We start from the raw sequence: 21163 nt of genomic DNA on the forward strand, positions 1-21163 counted from the left end.
CTGCAGGTTCCTAATACTAATTTCCTAATCTAATTCCTACTAACTAGTTCTAACCTAAGTCAATTCCGGTGCTTCGTCTACTCCGTGATATTATTCCCCACTCCCCCTAGTCCTGCACGTGGCGGATTCCAGACTACTAAGGTCGGCCTATTCACTCGCAGGCGGTATAGGAGTAGGGCTCGTGTTTGGTGTTAGAATATCTCCAGTTTTACTTTAATATATGTTAATTTATTTCTCTCAGGTATTCCTTTAACACTTTTCGTGATACCTCGTCTACCAGTTTGTTAAGAGTTTGAAAAGTGTCTTGTTGTCTTATGAGGTAGTATGCGTCATGGCCAGGTAGTTGGTCACGTAGTGTGGAAGCAAAAGAGGGCACTCGTAAATCCCATGATCGGGAGTACCCTCCGGTTCACCACATTCACACGCGGGTGTGGCCCTTTTCCCGAACCGACATAAGTACGTCGAGTATGGCCCATCTCCAGTGAGAAAATGGATCAGCCCTCTGGTGGGTTCAAAGTATTTCATTTTTAATCGTTCCCTAATGTTCGGAATAAGTTCATATGTCCTACGTCCTGTTTCAACCGTCTCCCATAGTTCTTGCCACAGTTGTTCAGCCCTTTGCCGAATCTCACCCTTGTCCCTTGCCCCTGTGCCTAAAATTTCCTCTATCTTCGTAACATTTCCTTTCTTGACCAAGAACCACTCAGCCTGCTCTCTAATTTTGATGTCCAAGGGGCAGAGCCCCATTCTGACCAGTAAAGCTTCCCCTGGTGATGTCCTGTAAGCCCCCACAGACTGGGACACCTCAACAGCCATGCATCTCACCAGCATGCAGCACACCTCGAGATATAGGCTTTTTTATGGAGGCTTGTACCATCCTCGCGTTCCGGGGAAATTAAACCAAGATCCCCATTCCCTGTGACACACAACGTCCAACCACTCCACTGCCATGGTGGTCGCTGAAGCACTCCCCGGAGCCTACGGTGACAGGGGGCTGCCGGCGCTTACCAGTCCCCAGCTCAGAAAACCCGGGATCGCCAACCCATACCCAGCAAACGAATGTGGAGCCCCTGAAGGCCCTCACAATTCTACCTAATATTGCTCTTATTAATCTCAGAATCACGGCTGCCAACAAGCAAATTACTGAGGAGACACAATCTCATAATAAGTCATTTCTAAACAGCGCTTTCCAAAATCCACAATATGGCGATAATGATCCTCATGTACTAGGGCATGTTCTTGTCCTGTCACATTCTTTGGAGCACAGGCATTGTTGTACAGGGTGTCCGAAAAGTCTTTCCCTGATTACATAAATTCATAACTCAGGCTATAAGTAAGATACAAATATGAAACTGGTGTCTAATTATTAATAAACTATCAAAGATTTTTTTCACACATCAGTAAACTTCCACATGAGCACCCTTGGTAGCACGTAGCACATCTAGGCGATATTCAATTTCCGTCCACACATTAGCCAACATCACTGGAGGGATCGATTCAACGACTGTAGTTATGCATTGCCGCAGGGTTTCAAGATCTGGTACACGTGTTCGATAGACCTCGTCCTTGACATAACCCTATAAAATGAAGTCTAATGGGGCTATGTTAGGAGAGCGTGGAGGCCAAACCGTTGGCCCATCAGGATCAATCCATCGCCCAGGAAAGGTCATATCGAGATAGGCACGGACGTCCAAACCCCAATGAGGCGGTGCACCGTCTTGCTGAAACAAGACATCGGGGTGATACTGAAGCAGCTGAGGAACAACATACAGTTGCAACATGTCCAGATGCACTGCAGATGTGATGGCAGCCTCAGCGAAGAAGAATGGCCCGATAATTCGATCGTGCAATAGTGCGCACCAAACATTCACCTTTGGACTGCCTCTTGTGCACTCCATGCCCTCGCCAGGGGGTTGCGAACCTCAAATGCGCACATTATGACGATTCACTACTCCACTGACAAAAAAGGTCGCTTCGTCGGAAAAGGTAATTCGTCTGAGATAAGCATCATCGTCCTCAATACGTAATAGCATATCGACCGCGAAGTCATATCGACGTGTACTGTCATTGGGCAACAAGGCCTGAACGATTTGCACTTTGTGTGCACGAAACTATAAACGTTTGTGTAAAATGTCACGGAGAGAGCTTTTTGGCATCTGTAATTCACATGAGGCCCTGCGCACCGATTTCTTCGGACTTCGCAGAAAAGACTGCCTTACAGCTTCCACCCTGCCTGCTGAGGTTCTTGGTCGACCAGACCTTGGAAGGTCAGCAACCGAACCTGTGTTCTTGAACTTCTCATACCAGGCTTTAATGCTCTTGACATCAGGTGGATTCCTTCCACAAGTTTTCTGGAAGTGTCTCTGCACTGTGATTGGTGATCGTGTCTCATGGTACCACAGGACACTGTGCCTTCTCCTGATTGGTTAACATGGCTTCTTGGGCACTTCCCCTCATCCACTTCCTATGTGCTGCGATCCTAAAACAGAAAAAAACTTTGATAGTTGTAGACAATTCGTCACAAGCTTCATATTTGTTTCTTACTTCTAGCCTGAATTTATGTAACCAGGGAAAGACTTTTCGGACACCCTGTATTTCAACAGAGACCAGTCAGTTTTCGAAAATGTGTCAGCAGAACCGCATACCACCCTTAATTCACGCTGGAGGATGATGGTTCAGATGGCTCTGAGCACTATGGGACTTAATTGCTCTGGTCATCAGTCGCCTAGAACTTAGGACTACTTAAACCTAACTAACCTAAGGACATCACACACATCCATGCCCGAGGCAGGATTCGAACCTGCGACCGTAGAGGCCGCGCGGTTCCAGACTGTAGCGCCTAGAACCTCTCGGCCACTCTGGCCGGCCACGCTGGAGGAGCTCACTCTCAGTCATCTCTTATGACCTGGGCACCTGTAAAAGGAAAACATTAAAATTTGTGAAAGGACAAGTTGGGTTTAGCTTTAACAATTCTGTTCCACAAAATACTGGGATGTGCTGAAAAATAGTGTCTCCGAATTTTTTATGTGAAAATTCTTATAGCTTTTTGAATAAAAGAAAATTTAGTAACATTCTACATCTTTATTCTTCATATCCGTATATTTCTTTCTCTACTTACTCGCCTTGGCAATGGCCTTGCCGCAGTGGATACACCGGTTCGCGTGAGATCCCCGAAGTTAAGCGCTGTCGGGCGTGGTCGGCACTTGGATGGGTGACCATCCAGGCTGCCATGCGCTGTTGCCATTTTTCTGGGTGCACTCAGCCTCGTGATGCCAACTGAGGAGCTACTCGACCGAATAGTAGCGGCTTCGGTCAAGAATACCACCGTAACGACCGGGAGAGCAGTGTGCTGACCCCACGTCCCTCCTATCCGCACCTTTCACTGAGGATGACATGGCGGTCGGATGGTCCCGGTAGGCCACTCGTGGCCTGAAGACGGAGTGATTTTTTTTTACGTACTGGCCTTGGGAACGACCACATTTCTCTCCACGAGAGACCAGTTTGGTGTTACCGTCGCGAAAGTGTTCTTCAACTTTTTGTAATAGATGAATATACGAGGCGTGTTTTTTAAGTAAGTACCGTTTTGAAATTTAAAAAAAAAAGACGTGCTAAGATATCTCAATAATTTTATTTCTACATGAAAGCCTGTACCTTAATCTACTTTTCTACACCATTTCCGTCAATATTGAGCGACTTCTCATAACGTTGTACCAGTTTTTGAATACCCTCCTCATAGAAGTCTGCCGCCTGACTTGTTAACCACTGCATCACCACTGTTTTGACTTCGTCATCGTCTTGAAGATGCTGACCGCCCAGGTGTTTCTTCAAGTGCAGAAACAGATGGTAGTCACTGGGCGCAAGATCGGGGCTGTACGGAGGATGATCTAGAGTTTCCCATCGAAAAGAAGTGACCTTTGGTGTGATTCGCCACTTACTTAAAAAACACGCCTTGTAGAATGGCGCAAAGTCCGAAATGTATGGAGGATGATCGACGAGGGCGAACTCGAGGCGCTGGATCGCTTCAGCGTTCAAGTGTGGTCTGTTAGGAGAGGGTGCCCTGTGTCTGGACGATCTCTTAGAATTCGAAACACGATTACAGCACTCTGTTTCTCACGCACTGATAAAGTTACGTCACACACCGCCATCTTACACCCAACAGTTGTGAGCTCTCTAGCGTCAGAGGGCTGCAAATATGTGGACGTGAAGCGCAAAGATGAATAATGTTTTATTTTCAAAGCGTTGAGAGTTTCACACTAACAATCCGGAGGCATCACTTTTAAGCATGCTGCAACATCGTGTTTACGTGCAAACCGGTGACAAGTGAAATAATAAGTACACAGGGTTTGCAAGATATTACTGATCAACAGTTTAACCCAAAGGGCACAGTATTTACACAAAAATTTTGTACAAGTATCTCTTATTCACAAGTCAGAAAATATATTACACAATACCTTTCTAATTGAATTAGGTGCAAACAAGAACTTCTTATAACTTCTCTACTAACTGTAAGTGCTTCAATAATAAAAGGTAAAATCAGTTTCATTTAACGAGGACACTTGAAAAATAAACGTGAAATAAGTTTCTTTTGAACAGGATACACAAGTAAAAAAAAATTTATTATTGAAGTTGTTACACTTAGTATAGATGTTTGCAAGTAATTCAATCAGAAAGGATTTGTGTAATATATAAGGTAAACTCAGTTTCATTTGACAAAGGGCACTTGAATAATAAAGGTGAAGTAAGTTTCTTTTAAATAGGTCACCTGGGCAATCGCAATAGGACAATTCACATAATTTCCGAATTCCGCTTCCCATCAAGTATTTCTCTTTAACATGTACATAGGTTCAAATCCCGCTGCACATAAGGTATAATTCAGAACACTAGTCTCCTTCCTTTATGGTTTTGAAGGTAAATCCACTACTGGCCCTTAAAATTGCTACACCAAGAAGAAATGCAGATGATAAACGGGCATTCATTGGACAAATATATTATACTAGAACTGACATGTGATTACATTTTCACGCAAATTGGTTGCATAGATCCTGAGAAATCAGTACCCAGAACAACCACCTCTGGCCGTAATAACGATACATCTGGGCATTGAGTCAAACGGAGTTTGGATGGATGTACAGGTACAGCTGCCCATGCAGCTTCAACACGATACCACAGTTCATCAAGAGTAGTGACTGGCGTATTCTGACGAGCCAGTTGCGCGGCCACCATTCACCAGACGTTTTCAGTTGGTGAGAGATATGGAGAATGTGCTGGCCAGGGCAGCAGTCGAACATTTTCTGTATCCAGAAAGGCCCGTACAGGACCTGCAACGTGCGGTCGTGCATTATCCTGCTGAAATGTAAGGTTTCGCAGGATCGAATGAAGGGTAGAGCCACGGGTCGTAACACATCTGAAATGTAACGTCCACTGTTCAAAGTGACATCAATGCGAACAAGAGGTGGCATCACGCCGGGTGATACGCCAGTATGGCGATGACGAATACACGCTTCCAACGTGCGTACACCGCGATGTCGCCAAACACGGGTGCGACCATCATGATGCTCTAAACAGAACCTGGATTCATCCCAAAAAATGACGTTTCACCATTCGTGCACCCAGGTTCGTCATTGAATACACCATCGCAGGCGCTCCTGTCTGTGATGCAGCGTCAAGGGTAACCGCAGCCATGGTCTCCGAGCTGATAGTCCATGCTGCTGCAAAGGTCGTCGAACTGTTCGTACAGATGGTTGTTTCCTTGCCAACGTCCCCATCTGTTAACTCAGGGATCGAGACGTGGCTGCACGATCCGTTACAGCGATGCGGATAAGATGCCCGTCATCTCGGCTGCTAGTGATACGAGGCTGTTGGGATCCAGCACGGCGTTCCGTATTACCGTCCTGAACCCACCGATTCCATATTTTGCTAACAGTCATTCGTTCTCGACCAACGCGAGCAACATTGTCGCGATATGATAAATCGCAATCGCGGTAGTCTACAATCCGACCTTTAACACAGTCGGAAACGTGATGGTACGCATTTTTCCTCCTTACACGAGACACCACAACAACGTTTCACCAGGCAAAGCCGGTCAACTGCTGTTTGTGTATGAAAAGTCGGTTGGAAACTTTTCTCATGGCAGCATGTTATAGGTGTCGCCACCGGCACCAACCTTGTGTGAATACTCTGAAAAGCTAATCATTTGCATATAACAGCATCTTCTCCTGTCGGTTAAATCTCGCGTCTGTAGCACGTCATCTTCGTGGTGTAGTAATTTTAATGGCCAGTAGTGTATATAAGGAGTATAGCAAACGGAACAGGCGCCTTGGCGTCCCAATGCAGAGGAAACTTAACTGAATGCAAGATCCCCACTCACTGCAACCCGAAGAACTCAGTGGCCGCCGAATTGGTTGCCATTTTCCCCGCGGCCAAAAGAACCTCCCGTTCCCTCTGGTATTGGTCGGCCAAGACGTCGTACTCCGGACATCGATTCAGACATGGACTAGGTGGCCGCTGCAGTGCTGAAACAGAATGGCACAAACACACAGCCACAGTGAAAAGAAACAATGTTAACAGCCCCCAGAATATATTAAGATAAAATTCTGCAAAGAGAGATCACATCAAGACAAAGGCAAATTAAAAATCGTTAAGAGCATTATCAGTAGAATTCAGATTTCAAAATATGTAACACTGCCCCAGTACAAACAGGGTAGTTTTAAAAGGGCAACGATGAGACAAAGCATAATACACTCCTGGAAATTGAAATAAGAACACCGTGGATTCATTGTCCCAGGAAGGGGAAACTTTATTGACACATTCCTGGGGACAGATACATCACATGATCACACTGACAGACTCACAGGCACATAGACACAGGCAACAGAGCATGCACAATGTCGGCACTAGTACAGTTATATCCACCTTTCGCAGCAATGCAGGCTGCTATTCTCCCATGGAGACGATCGTAGAGATGCTGGATGTAGTCCTGTGGAACGGCTTGCCATGCCATTTCCACCTGGCGCCTCAGTTGGACCAGCGTTCGTGCTGGACGTGCAGACCGCGTGAGACGACGCTTCATGCAGTCCCAAACATGCTCAATGGGAGACAGATCAGGAAATCTTGCTGGCCAGGGTAGTTGACTTACACCTTCTAGAGCACATTGGGTGGCACGGGATACATGCGGACGTGCATTGTCCTGTTGGAACAGCAAGTTCCCTTGCCGGTCTAGGAATGGTAGAACGATGGGTTCGATGACGGTTTGGATGTACCGTGCACTATTCAGTGTCCCCTCGACGATCACCAGTGGTGTACGGCCAGTGTAGGAGATCGCTCCCCACACCATGATGCCGGGTGTTGGCCCTGTGTGCCTCGGTCGTATGCAGTCCTGATTGTGGCGCTCACCTGCACGGCGCCAAACACGCATACGACCATCATTGGCACCAAGGCAGAAGCGACTCTCATCGCTGAAGACGACACGTCTCCATTCGTCCCTCCATTCACGCCTGTCGCGACACCACTGGAGGCGGGCTGCACGATGTTGGGGCGTGAGCGGAAGACGGCCTAACGGTGTGCGGGACCGTAGCCCAGCTTCATGGAGACGGTTGCGAATAGTCCTCGCCGATACCCCAGGAGCAACAGCGTCCCTAATTTGCTGGGAAGTGGAGGTGCGGTCCCCTACGGCACTGCGTAGGATCCTACGGTCTTGGCGTGCATCCGTGCGTCGCTGCGGTCCGGTCCCAGGTCGACGGGCACGTGCACCTTCCGCCGACCACTGGCGACAACATCGATGTACTGTGGAGACCTCACGCCCCACGTGTTGAGCAATTCGGCGGTACGTCCACCCGGCCTCCCGCATGCCCACTATACGCCCTCGCTCAAAGTCCGTCAACTGCACATACGGTTCACGTCCACGCTGTCGCGGCATGCTACCAGTGTTAAAGACTGCGATGGAGCTCCGTATTCCACGGCAAACTGGCTGACACTGACGGCGGCGGTGCACAAATGCTGCGCAGCTAGCGCCATTCGACGGCCAACACCGCGGTTCCTGGTGTGTCCGCTGTGCCGTGCGTGTGATCATTGCTTGTACAGCCCTCTCGCAGTGTCCGGAGCACGTATGGTGGGTCTGACACACCGGTGTCAATGTGTTCTTTTTCCCATTTCCAGGAGTGTATTATTACACCAGTACGTCGCAGTTCCAATACAACATTGACACTCATAAGAGAGAAGCTAGTGAAAACACGGGTAAGTCCGATTGTAAAACTAGAAAGCTTGAATGTCTACTTCTTCAATAGACAGCTGCGTGGTACATAATTCAACTCCAATAGCCGAAATGAATAACACATTGCTCAGCGTCCTGCGTAGAAGACCATGACCCAGTCACGCCTCAAGAACTTGCAATAGCAGGACCGCTTCCGCACTCCGAGCCACATACACCGGTCAAATCCAGCTAACTCCACGCAAACACTAGTTTCACCCTCTGAGCAGCGACACGTACCGGCCGTTCCGAAGGCAAAACCCAGTCTGCCCGCCACCCCACCAGCACCACCACCGGCCAACGAGGCAAAGATAAGAAACGTCAGGGGGAAACGATCGATCTGCGTGAATCGAACGGAGAAAGCAACTGGCACCGGCTCCTCCCCACGTATCACATCTCCTCTTAGAATCAAATTTCAGGATTTCATTTGTTACACCAGCTGACTGCGTTTTATTTTTAAAGGTCTAACATCACGGAGTGGAACGTGGAAACGCTGACCTCGGACGATCTGAGGCGTCCTGTCCTCTCCAAATTACTGCGCACCCTTCGGCACATCACAAAAGCCATACGCCTAGGAAGAAAATGCGCCGGGCGCCAAAAATGGAATTTTCTCCAGCGGCACTTGAACAAAACAGGTGAGATACATGCGATTGCAGTCTTTCTCGGCGTATTCCACTGATGAATGATTCTCTGGTTATCAGCCGAGTGGTGGCGTTGTCTTGTGGCAACGTTTCAATGAGTTACGTACCTATCATCTTCTGGCGAAGATGGGAGGGAGTTGACACACTTCGCCAAAAGATGATGGGTACGAAACTCATTGAAACGTTGCCACAAGACAACGCCACCACTCGGCTGAAAACCCGAGGAGAATTCATCAGCAAAACAGGTGAGTCTTTATTTGTAAGTAAGTTCTTTGGGAATGCAGGTTTTCTCGGTGAATTTCAGTGGCGAAAATTTTCGAGGTATCAAAAGAATCGCGGCGCCTGCGCTGGAAGATGACGAGCTAGAAATTCGCAATGTCCGAAAATTTCATCTAATATGGTATCCATGGCCCGCCCGGTTGGCCGTGTGGTCTGACGCACGACTTTCCGGGCGGGAAGGAGCGCCTGTCCCCGGCACGAATCCGCCCGGAGGATTTGTGACGAGGTTTGGTGAACCGGCCAGTCTGTGGATGGTTTTTAGGCGGTTTTCCATCTGCCTCGGAGAATGCGGGCTGGTTCCCCTTATTCCGCCTCAACGTCGGCGGTCGTTGCGCAAACAAGTTCTCCGCGTACGCTTACACCACCATTACTCTACCACGGAAACATAGGGGTTACACTCGTGTGGTGTGAGACGTTCCCTGGGGGATCCACTGGGGTCCGAACCGCACAATAACTCTGGGTTTGGTGTGGGGTGGCAGAGGGGTGAAGTAGACTGCTGTAGTCGTCGTGGGGTTGTGGACCACTGCGGCTGCGGCGGGGACGGAGCCTCTCCGCCGTTTCTAGGTCCCCGGTTAACATACAATACAATACATACAATGGTATCCATACATATTATAAAAAACTATTTGTAGCTGTACGCATGTACACTGATCAGGCAGAACACTATGACCATATACGTAATAGCCAGTGTGTCCACATTAGCACGGATAAAAGCCGCAACGCGTCGTGACATGGAAGCAGTGATGCCTTGGTAGGTCTCTGGAGGGAGTTGACATACATCTGCACACACAAGTCACCTAATTCCCGTAATTTTCAGGAAAGCGGGGGGGAGGGCGATGAAATCTGACGCCACATTCAGTCATATCCCAGATGTGTTCCACTGGGTTGAGATCTGGCGAGCTGGGGGACAGCACATCAATTATAACTCGCCACTGTATTCCTCAAACCACTCCATCACACTCCTCGTCTTGTGGCATGGCGCATTATCTTGTTGAAAAATGTCACTGGCGTCATGAAGGGGTGTACGTGGTATTTGTTGTATTCTCCAACAGTTTATTGAACGTAACTTCTTCTACAATACAATAGCTAGCTGTACAATAGATGTAGGCGTCCGTCCATCTAGCCGGAGATGTGGTTCCTCTCGGTCGGCTGGTACTTCGATCGGCGGTGCAGTACAGCGGCTTCGGTGATATCTTCTCGGAGACTCCGCTATAGCGGTTGCCATTAGCAGCGGACGAAGACTGGTCTGCCTTCGACCGGCCGGGCCTATATAGTGAGCTGCAGCCAATAGAAACCCGGTTTAGAAATCCGTGGCCGGATATGTCGCGGCGACCTCTGCAAGGAAAGGTTCCTATTAATCGACTGGAATCTTTGGCGTGTTTCCTGATGTCTTCGCCTGTTTGGCTATTAGTTTGTTTCCCTCATAGAATGGCTGTTATGCGGTGTTGCCTGCCATATAGGGGAACCCGATGGCAGACAGTACAGTATTGAACCAGTCTACGATACTTCTTGGCCACCATGGTGCCTTGCACGATCACCATTGGAATCGTGGGTGCCCATGTCAATGTTCCCGAGAGCATAATGGAATGGCCACCAACTTGTCTCTGCCCAGCAGTACAGGTGTCAGGGAGTTGTTCCCCTGGAAGACGATGGATTCGCGCCCTCCTGTTGACATGATGGAGGAGGTATGCCGGCCGGAGTGGCCGTGCGGTTCTAGGCGCTACAGTCTGAAACCGGGCGACCGCTACGGTCGCAGGTTCGAATTCTGCCTCGGGCATGGATGTGTGTGATGCCCTTAGGTTGGTTAGGTTTAATTAGTTCTAAGTTCTAGGTGACTGATGACCTCAGAAGTTAAGTCGCATAGTGCTCCTTGAACCATTTGAAGGAGGTATCGGGGTTCATCAGCGCGTGCAAAGCTCTGCCACTGTGCTAACGAACAGTGCCGATGGTCACGAGCCCATTTCAGTCGTAGTCGTCTACGTTGTGTTGTTAACATTGGCACATGCATGGGTCGCCGTCTGCGGACGGCCAACGATGGAAGTGGTCGCTGCACTGTACTCTGCCCAGCATGAAAGTCTGATGGTAGTTCCGTCACAGTTCGCCGACTGTCCTGTTTTACCAGTCCGCCCAGCCTACGACAGCCGAGGGGTGTCAGCCCAATCCGACGACGTCTGGGCGTGGTTTCATCTTGGATTCGACACGAAGACACTCCCCACAGAACTGCTCGAAAAGCATACAAGTCGTGCAATTTACGAAATGCTCCTACAGAGACTCCTGCACATCACCATGTGGCCTCGGTCAAACTGAAATAGGTCGGGCACATTCCCCATTCAACACACAGACACGAGGCTCACTGATAGTACATGCGCCAAGCGTGTGTCTAGCAGTCATTCCTCGTCAGGTGTCACTGCTACACTACTGGCCATTAAAATTGCTATACCAAGAAAAAACGCAGATGATAAACGGGTATTCATTGGACAAATATATTATACAAGAACTGACATGTGATTACATTTTCACGCAATTTGGGTGCATATATCCTGAGAAGTCAGTACCCAGAACAACCACCTCAGGCCGTAATAACGGCCTTGATACGCCTGGGCATTGAGTCAAACAGAACTTGGATGGCGTGTACAGACAGGTACAGCTGCTCATGCAGCTTCAACACGATACTACAGTTCTTCAAGAGTAGTGACTGGCGTATTGTAACGAGCCAGTTGCTCGGCCACCATTGACCAAACGTTTCCAATTGGTGAGAGATTTGGAGTATGTGCTGGCCAGGGCAGCAGTCGAACATTTTCTGTATCCAGAAAGGCCCTTACAGGATCTGCAATATGCGGTCGTGCATTATCCTGCTGAAATTGAGGGTTTCGCAGGGATCGAATGAAGTGTAGAGCCACGGGTCGTAACACATCTGAAATGTAACGTCCACTGTTCATAGTGCCGTCAATGCGAACAAGAGGTGACCGAGACGTGTAACCAATGGCACCCCATACCATCACGCCGTGTGATACGCCAGTATGGCGTTGACGAATACACGCTTCCAATGAGCGTTCACGGCGATGTCGCCAAACACGGATGCGACCATCATGATGCTGTAAACAGAACCTGGATTCATCCGAAAAAATGACGTTTTGCCATTCGTGCACCTAGGTTCGTCGTTGAGTACGCCATCGCAGGCGCTCCTGTCTGTGATGCAGCGTCAAGGGTAACCGCAGCCGTGGACTCCGAGCTGATAGTCCATGCTGCTGCAAACGTCGTCGAACTGTTCGTGCAGATGGTTGTTGTCTTGCAAACGTACCCATCTGTTGACTCAGGGCTCGAGACGTGGCTGCACGTTCCGTTACAGGCGTGCAGATAAGATGCCTGTCATCTCGACAGCTAGTGATACAAGGTCGTTGGAATCCAGCACGGCGATCCGTATTACCCTCCTGAACCAATATTCTGCTGACAGTCATTGGATCTCGACCAACGTGAGCAGCAACGTCGCGAAACGATAAACCGCAATCGCGGTAGGCTACAATCCGACCTTTGTCAAAGTCGGTAACGTAATGGTACGCATTTCTCCTCCTTGCACGAGGCATCACAACAACGTTTCACCAGGCAACGCCGGTCAACTGCTGTTTGTGTGTGAGAAATCGGTTGGAAACTTTCCTCATGTCAGTACGTTGTAAGTGTTGCCACCGGCGCCAAACTTGTGTCAATCCTCTGAAAAGTTAATCATTTGCATATCACAGCATCTTTTTCCTGTCGGTTAAATTTCGCGTCTGTAGCACTTCATCTTCGTGGTGTAGCAATTTTAATGGTCAGTGGTGTATATTCTCGAAGGGAATGTCGGAACCAGTCTCGAACAGTCGATATGTTCGTTTGAGCCAAGGGTAATTCCTTTCTTATACTGTGGTTGCGTTCTTTGTTTTTGTTAGGGTTTGAGCTTTTTACCTTATTTTAATTTTAGTTCCCGTTCTTCTGGCTGTGAGGTGGAATTTGAATTCATACTGTGGAAAAAACCTCCCTAAAAACTTCAGTAGGGTTATTTGTATGTTAAACTAATCTATATTAATCCTCTTGCAAATTTTGATCCTGTAATTCCTGCGGCATAACTTGTACTTGCTGGGTTCTGTCATAGTTGTGCAGTAGCCCTTGGTGGGAACGAATATTTATGTTTTGGAAAATTAAGCTGCATCGGTGGTTGTTTTAACGATTGCGTTGTTTTTGATTCTGTTGTTAATCTAGATTCTCCGTATTTTGCTGTCACTTATATCAGTCTCTCCTCTAGTGGCTGTACATATGCTACATGGTACAGATATCTTCTATTGGCTCTTGGACTAGTATTTATCGGTGTTCGTATCATTATGTTAAATATTTTTGGTGTGTGAACGTTTGAAAAGGGCTCCAAGCACTATGGGACTTAACATCTGAGGTCATCAGTCCCCAAGAACTTAGAACTACTTAAACCTATCTAACCTAAGGACATCATACAGACCCATGCAAAGGCAGCATTCGAACCTCCGACAGCAGCGGCAGTGCGGTTCCAGACTGAAGCGCCTAGAACCGCTCGGTCGCAACGGCCGGTTTGAACGTTTCATATCGTCCATATTGGTGCAGCATGTTCCAGGGTTGGTATTGTAAAACTGCGGTAGACATAAAGTAGATGTGGGGCTGATGCTCCATAAATTTTTTTATATCAATTTTAAAAGTCCTAATCGTTTTCTTTCTTTCATTATTGGTTCTGTAATAGCTTGTCATCACGGTGGAATCAAATGTTAGTCCAAGATATTTTACGTCTTTTTTCGGTTCTATGGATGCTTTACAGCTTATTTCTCTGTGGTTCGTCACTTTATAAACTACACTCCTGGAAATGGAAAAAAGAACACATTGGCACCGGTGTGTCAGACCCACCATACTTGCTCCGGACACTGCGAGAGGGCTGTACAAGCAATGATCACACGCCAGGAACCGCGGTGTTGGCCGTCGAATGGCGCTAGCTGCGCAGCATTTGTGCACCGCCGCCGTCAGTGTCAGCCAGTTTGCCGTGGCATACGGAGCTCCATCGCAGTCTTTAACACTGGTAGCATGCCGCGACAGCATGGACGTGAACCGTATGTGCAGTTGACGGACTTTGAGCGAGGGCGTATAGTGGGCATGCGGGAGGCCGGGTGGACGTACCGCCGAATTGCTCAACACGTGGGGCGTGAGGTCTCCACAGTACATCGATGTTGTCGCCAGTGGTCGGCGGAAGGTGCACGTGCCCGTCGACCTGGGACCGGACCGCAGCGACGCACGGATGCACGCCAAGACCGTAGGATCCTACGCAGTGCCGTAGGGGACCGCACCGCCACTTCCCAGCAAATTAGGGACACTGTTGCTCCTGGGGTATCGGCGAGGACTATTCGCAACCGTCTCCATGAAGCTGGGCTACGGTCCCGCACACCGTTAGGCCGTCTTCCGCTCACGCCCCAACACCGTGCAGCCCGCCTCCAGTGGTGTCGCGACAGGCGTGAATGGAGGGACGAATGGAGACGTGTCGTCTTCAGCGATGAGAGTCGCTTCTGTCTCGGTGCCAATGATGGTCGTATGCGTGTTTGGCGCCGTGCAGGTGAGCGCCACAATCAGGACTGCATACGACCGAGGCACACAGGGCCAACACCCGGCATCATGGTGTGGGGAGCGATCTCCTACACTGGCCGTACATCACTGGTGATCGTCGAGGGGACACTGAATAGTGCACGGTACATCCAAACTGTCATCGAACCCATCGTTCTACCATTCCTAGACCGGCAAGGGAACTTGCTGTTCCAACAGGACAATGCACGTCCGCATGTATCCCGTGCCACCCAACGTGATCTAGAAGGTGTAAGTCAACTACCCTGGCCAGCAAGATCTCCGGATCTGTCCCCCATTGAGCATGTTTGGGACTGGATGAAGCGTCGTCTCACGCGGTCTGCACGTCCAGCACGAACGCTGGTCCAACTGAGGCGCCAGGTGGAAATGGCATGGCAAGCCGTTCCACAGGACTACATCCAGCATCTCTACGATCGTCTCCATGGGAGAATAGCAGCCTGCATTGCTGCGAAAGGTGGATATACACTGTACTAGTGCCGACATTGTGCATGCTCTGTTGCCTGTGTCTATGTGCCTGTGGTTCTGTCAGTGTGATCATGTGATGTATCTGACCCCAGGAATGTGTCAATAAAGTTTCCCCTTCCTGGGACAATGAATTCACGGTGTTCTTATTTCAATTTCCAGGAGTGTACATTTTCACCTCTAACCGGATTTTAAGTACATATTTGACACGTACATGAGAGGTAAATATGAACCTCAGTATCTCGTAAACGGATAAAGAAATGAGTAAAATTTTTGGAGATCGGGATCTTAGGAAAACATCGTAAGAATTTCAGCCATTTACTTGGAATCTGCGGCTCAGTTTTGGTACGAAGGAATGGGATAGAACGAGGTTTATTTCGGGGGATGGGGGGTGGTTCCTAAGGGAACGCCCATGAACTGATTGTGTTTCCAAAAGGCACTTAAGACTCACCGTAGGCATCAAATGCAAAAAGACTCAACTGAGTCGCTCCGATTGCCTAAGCAGGTGGAAATTTGTAACATTGATACTTTGGCCCCATACTGTTGGATAGCGACACTAAGAAGAGCCTTCTGTGGGGTATACAAATGGTCCCCAGCCCAAGGACTATCCAAAACACTTGACCATACATTTCTGTCAGCAATAGAACCCGAGGTATAAGCCCCGGAAGAAGCCCGTTTTTATGTGCGACGTTTTGTAATATATCAGGTAGCGCATGCTTCCCGCACGCATTCCGATATGGGCGACGGCGTTGCTGCAGCGTGTACGCAACGTAGCGAGGCTCCTATGCAGGTTTCTGGATCAATTGTGTGTTAATTACTAGAGGTAGATTGCCATCTGCAACCAAACGATGTTGATGACAAAGTTTTCTGCTGGAAGTTAACCTATCTTCTATAACGTAATTTAGTTTGTTGCAATGTTTCCGCGCCTATATTCGTTTTTACTTACGTTTTTGTGTGCCAAGCACTTGCATTCTCCGCATCATGCTGAGGTGTTGTGATGCACACGTAACTATAACAAGTATTTTCCACAAATAACGTAGTAAAACACTCTTCACTTCAGCAAAACACAGTGTGATTGTGGTTTGTTGTGTGTCCCAGCGCAGTCACGGTTCATTTGTTCACCAGAGAGTTCGGCGCCAAATTTGAATTTTGTTTGCATTTCATCTTTGTGTGTGTGTGTGTGTGTGTGTGTGTGTGTGTGTGTGTGTGTGTGTGTGTAGATGTGTGCCTGTGTGCGTGTGTGTGCGTGTGTGCGCGTGTGAGTATTTACAAAAAGAAACGATCTGTTGTTTGAACTAAAGATGCACATAATTTTATAATCATTTAACAAAAATGTTCACATTGAAGAATTAAAAAAACGAAAACCCACTGATGGTGGCACAGTGGTCACGTAACATGTTTGGATACTGAGAAAAAACGATGTTTTGCGTAACTGAAGGACCTCACTTCCAACAATTTTAACTGCAAACACGGACAATACAAGGAGCTGTAAATAAAAATGATGAATATCTGGTCTTTAACGTTGAACACAATGCTGAAAGGAGTACAGTTGGTCGCACTTGTATGTGGCACCAGAATAAGATAAGAATATTAATAAATTAAAATGAAACTAGTATACTATAAACGACGAATGTCTCTGATAGGCTCGATAATGTGGATTGCTGACTGTGCGCGACCGTAGAGCCAGAGACACTGTTTCTGGTCTGAGAATGCAGTGTTGGAGAGAGCCGGGCGCACACTTGTAGGCAGCTGTGTGTGAGGGAAAGACGATGAAGTGGGCAGCTTCTGTGGTGTGCTGTGTGAAGTCACCAAGAGTTAGATCAATGCAGGTATGTCGATATTGTTGAACATGGAAGCAGAAGTCTTCACGTATGCGAGGTAAAAATTCTCAATAATTACGATTTCTGTTTTTGCGAGAGCGTTAGTATAGGTGAGTTGGCTGACAATTTGTTATTGTTGAGTAACCCCACGATGTACGTAAACGGTTTTCACAGAAAGTCTAGTTAGGTATTTTATTTTTGTAATGCTTTTAAGATTTGTTAACAGAGCTATGTGTAATTTGATGATTTGCATTTACATTGGATTAATGAAGTTAGATAATACTTGCTGTTTAAATCTCATTGTTTGTGAATCAATTGCGAGTGATGTAACTTCAATTGTCAGATGTTTTTGAAAAGACAAACTTAATTTGCAATATAATTTTGCTACAAACACTGAGTGTTAGTAATTCATCATAATCAGCACCGCCTCCCATTCCAGGTGATATATTTTTCAAAGAATTTGAAATTTCTTAAATATTCTAGTTTATCAGCCAAATGAATTTCAAGTGTATTTCAAGTATTATGACCAGGATTGCACACTGCTGAGCCTGTAGTTAGTATATTTATATTTTTATGAGAGACCAGTATATACGCGTTCCACCGTTGCTGCTTTAGACGTAAGACTATTTAATTTAATTGTTACGTGTACAGGGAACAAACTTATTGGTTTTTTAACAGGGCTTTAGAATTCAGTGGTAAAGGGGGTGAATGTATTTTGCAGTGACTGTTTCTTTATTGGTATTGAGAGTTTCATTACCCAATCGATTCGTGTTAAGTTTTGCTAACAATTACACAGACTAAGAACAATACTTGCACTTACAACACGCCACACGACAATTCGAGTTCATTAGTCATTCCACAGATCAGACATTCATTCAACTTAATCGTCAAGTCTATTATATCACTTTTTAAGGAACGTTACAATGTGGACATCTACATCTACACCTGCCTGATTACTCTGCTACTCACAATAAAGTGCCTGGAAGAGGATTGAGTGAACCACCTTCAAACTCTCTCTACCGTTCCACTCTCCAACGGCGCGCGGGAAAAACGAGCACTTGAGTTTTTCTGTGCGAGCCCTGATTTCTCTTATTTTATCATGTTAATCATTTCTCTCTATGTAGGTGGGTGGCAACAGAATGTTTTCGCAACCGGAGGAGAAAACTGGTGATTGAAATTTTATGAGAAGATCCCGATTGCAACGAAAAACACCTTTGTTTTAATTATTGCCACTCCAATCATGTCTGTTGCACTATCTACGCTATTTCGCGATAATACTGCCCTTCTTTGTACTTTTTCGATGTCATCCGTCAGTCCCGCCTGATGCGGATCCCACACCACACAGCAATACTCCAGAACAGGGCGGACAAGCGTGGTGTAAGCAGTCTCTTTAGTACACCTGTTGCACCTTCTAAGTGTTCTGCCAAAGAATCGCAGTCTTTGGTTTTTTCTATCCACAACATTATCTATGTGATCGTTCCAATTTATTTTATTTGTAATTGTAACCCCTAAGTATTTAGTCGAATTTACATCCCTCAGATTTGTGTGACATCGCGTAATCGAAAATTAGCTGATTTCTTTTAGTACTCATGTGAATAACTTCAGGTTCAATTGCCACTTTTCGCACCATGTAGATATCTTATCTAAATAATTTTGCAATTCGTTTTGGTCTTCTGATGACTTTACAAGACGGTAAATGACAGCATCACCAGCAAACAATCTAAGCCGGCTACTCAGATTGTCTCCTATATCGTTGATCTAGATCAGGGACAATAGAGGGCCTATAACACTTCCTTGTGGAACGCTGGATATTACTTCTATTTTTCTCGATGACTTTCCTCCTAGAACTACGAACTGTGCCCTTTCTGAGAGGAAACCACGGATCCAGTCGCACAACTAAGGCGATAATCCGTAGGCTCGCAGTTTCGTTAGAAGACGCTTGTGAAGAACGGTATCGAAAGCCTTCTGGAAATCTAAAAATATGGAATCAGTCTTACATCCCCTGTCGATAGCACTCATTACTTCATGGGTATAAAGAGCTAGTTGTGTTTTACAAGAACGATATTTTCTGAATCCGTTCTATGTGTCAATAAATCGTTTTCTTCGAGGTACTTCACAATGTTCGAATACAGTGTACGTTCCAAAACCATACTGCAAATCGACATTAGTGATATGGGCCTGTAATTCAGCCGATTACTCCTAAATCCCTTTTTGGGTATTGGTGTGACTTGAGAAATTTTTCAGTCTTTAGGTACGGATCTTTCTGTGAGCGAGTGGTTGTATATAATTGCTAAATATGGAGCTATTGTATTCTAAGTTTTTTTTAATACATTTGGTGTATATTTCCTGGATTTTGCTTTGCTCACAAGTACCACTGCAGTTTTGCCTACATGTAGCATATTAACAGGTGAAGCCAGGAAGTGAAAGCTGTGTTTCTGACAGAAATCTGGTCAGTTGTGTAGTTCATTAGAATGTCGTCTGTCTTGTCCAGAACTGGAGGCCGAGGTGCCCGTCTACCTGGAACACGTCTCCAACTACACACGGAATGTTGCCCAGTTGCTCTCAGATGGTGTGAGGCATATCTCAGCAGCTTTGGTTCCGTTCGCATTCGACACCATGGTAAGTGACGTTTCCCTTACTCAGTTTGTTACACGTAAGATGGGTGAGAAAATGACACACACAGCCGCGTAAGTGGTCAGTTCTGAGAGTCTGCTTCCTACGCCTGATTCACACTGTCGTTATCTTTGCGTGTCCGATTGTGATGTTAATCATCTGTAAGAGTTCTGACTATCCCGTACGTCTACGATACTTGTAGCGTTGTTAGAGAGAGAGAATGCAAGCTGAAAACGGATAAGGACGGTGAAAAAATTCGACCCTTTCGTCTTCCTCGTAATGTGTTAGCAGTCTCCTGAGACAGAAATTGAATTACTAGTGCAGACCTCTCGAAGAATATAATAATTCCAATCCCAAAGAAAGCAGGTGTTGACAGATGTGAAAATTACCGAACTATCAGTTTAATAAGCCACGGCTGCAAAATCATAACACGAATTTATTACAGGCGAACGGAAAAACTGGTAGAAGCCGACCTCGGGGAAGATCAGTTTGGATTCCATAGAAATGTTGGAACACGTGAGGCTATACTGATCCTACGACTTATCTTAGAAAATAGATTAAGCAAAGGCAAACCTACGTTTCTAGTATTTGTAGACTTAGAGAAGGCTTTTGACAATGTTGACTGGAATACACTCTTTCAAATTGTGAACGTGGCAGGGGTAAAATACAGGGAGCGAAAGGCTATTTACAATTTGTACTGAAAGCAGATGACAGTTATAAGAGTCGAGGGGCATGAAAGGGAAGCAAGGGTTGGGAAGGGAGTGAAACAGGGTTGTAGCCGATCCCCGATGTTATTCAATATGTTTATTGAGCAAGCAGAAAAGGAAACAAAAGAAAAATTCAGAGTAGGAATTAAAATCATGGAAAAAAAAACTTTGAGGTTCGCCGATGACATTGTAATTCTGTCAGACACAGCAAAGGACCCGGAGGAGCAGCTGAACGGAATCGACAGTGTCTTGAAAGGAGGATATAAGATGAACATCAACAAAAGCAAAACGAGGATAATGGAATGTAGTCGAATTAAATCGGGTGGTGCTACGGGAATTAGATTAGAAAATGAGACGCTTAATGTAGTAAATGAGTTTTGCTATTTTTGGAGCAAAATAACTGATGATGGTCGAAGTAGAGAGGATATAAAATGTAGATAGCAATGGCAAGGAAAGCGTTTCTGAAGAAGAGAAATTTGTTAACATCGAGTATAGATTTGTCAGGAAGTCTTTTCTGAAAGTATTTGTATGGAGTGTAGCCTTGTATGGAAGTGAAACGTGGACGTTAAACAGTTCGGACAAGAACAGAAGAGAAGCTTTCGAAATGTTGTGCTACAGAAGAATGCTGAAGATTAGATGGGTAGATCCCATAACTGACGACGAGGCATTGAATAGAATTGGAGAGAAGAGAAATTTGTGGCACAACTTGACTAGAAGAAGGGATCGGTTGGTAGGGCATATTCTGAGGCATCAAGGGATCACCAGTTCAGTATT

General features: G+C 46.5%; 1 protein-coding gene across 1 annotated transcript in view; it reads left to right on the plus strand.

Moving 5' to 3' along the window:
• Positions 1-21163, plus strand: part of LOC126106522 (uncharacterized) — an 85762-nt gene that overhangs the window by 30213 nt on the left and 34386 nt on the right. The window contains exons 3-4 of the mRNA XM_049912849.1: positions 8708-8880; positions 19561-19688. Coding sequence (XP_049768806.1) covers positions 8708-8880; positions 19561-19688 — 301 coding nt within the window. The remainder of the gene's footprint in view (positions 1-8707; positions 8881-19560; positions 19689-21163) is intronic.

This window comes from Schistocerca cancellata, chromosome 10 (assembly GCF_023864275.1).
Source record: "Schistocerca cancellata isolate TAMUIC-IGC-003103 chromosome 10, iqSchCanc2.1, whole genome shotgun sequence".
In the NCBI taxonomy this organism is placed as follows: Eukaryota; Metazoa; Arthropoda; class Insecta; order Orthoptera; family Acrididae; genus Schistocerca; species Schistocerca cancellata.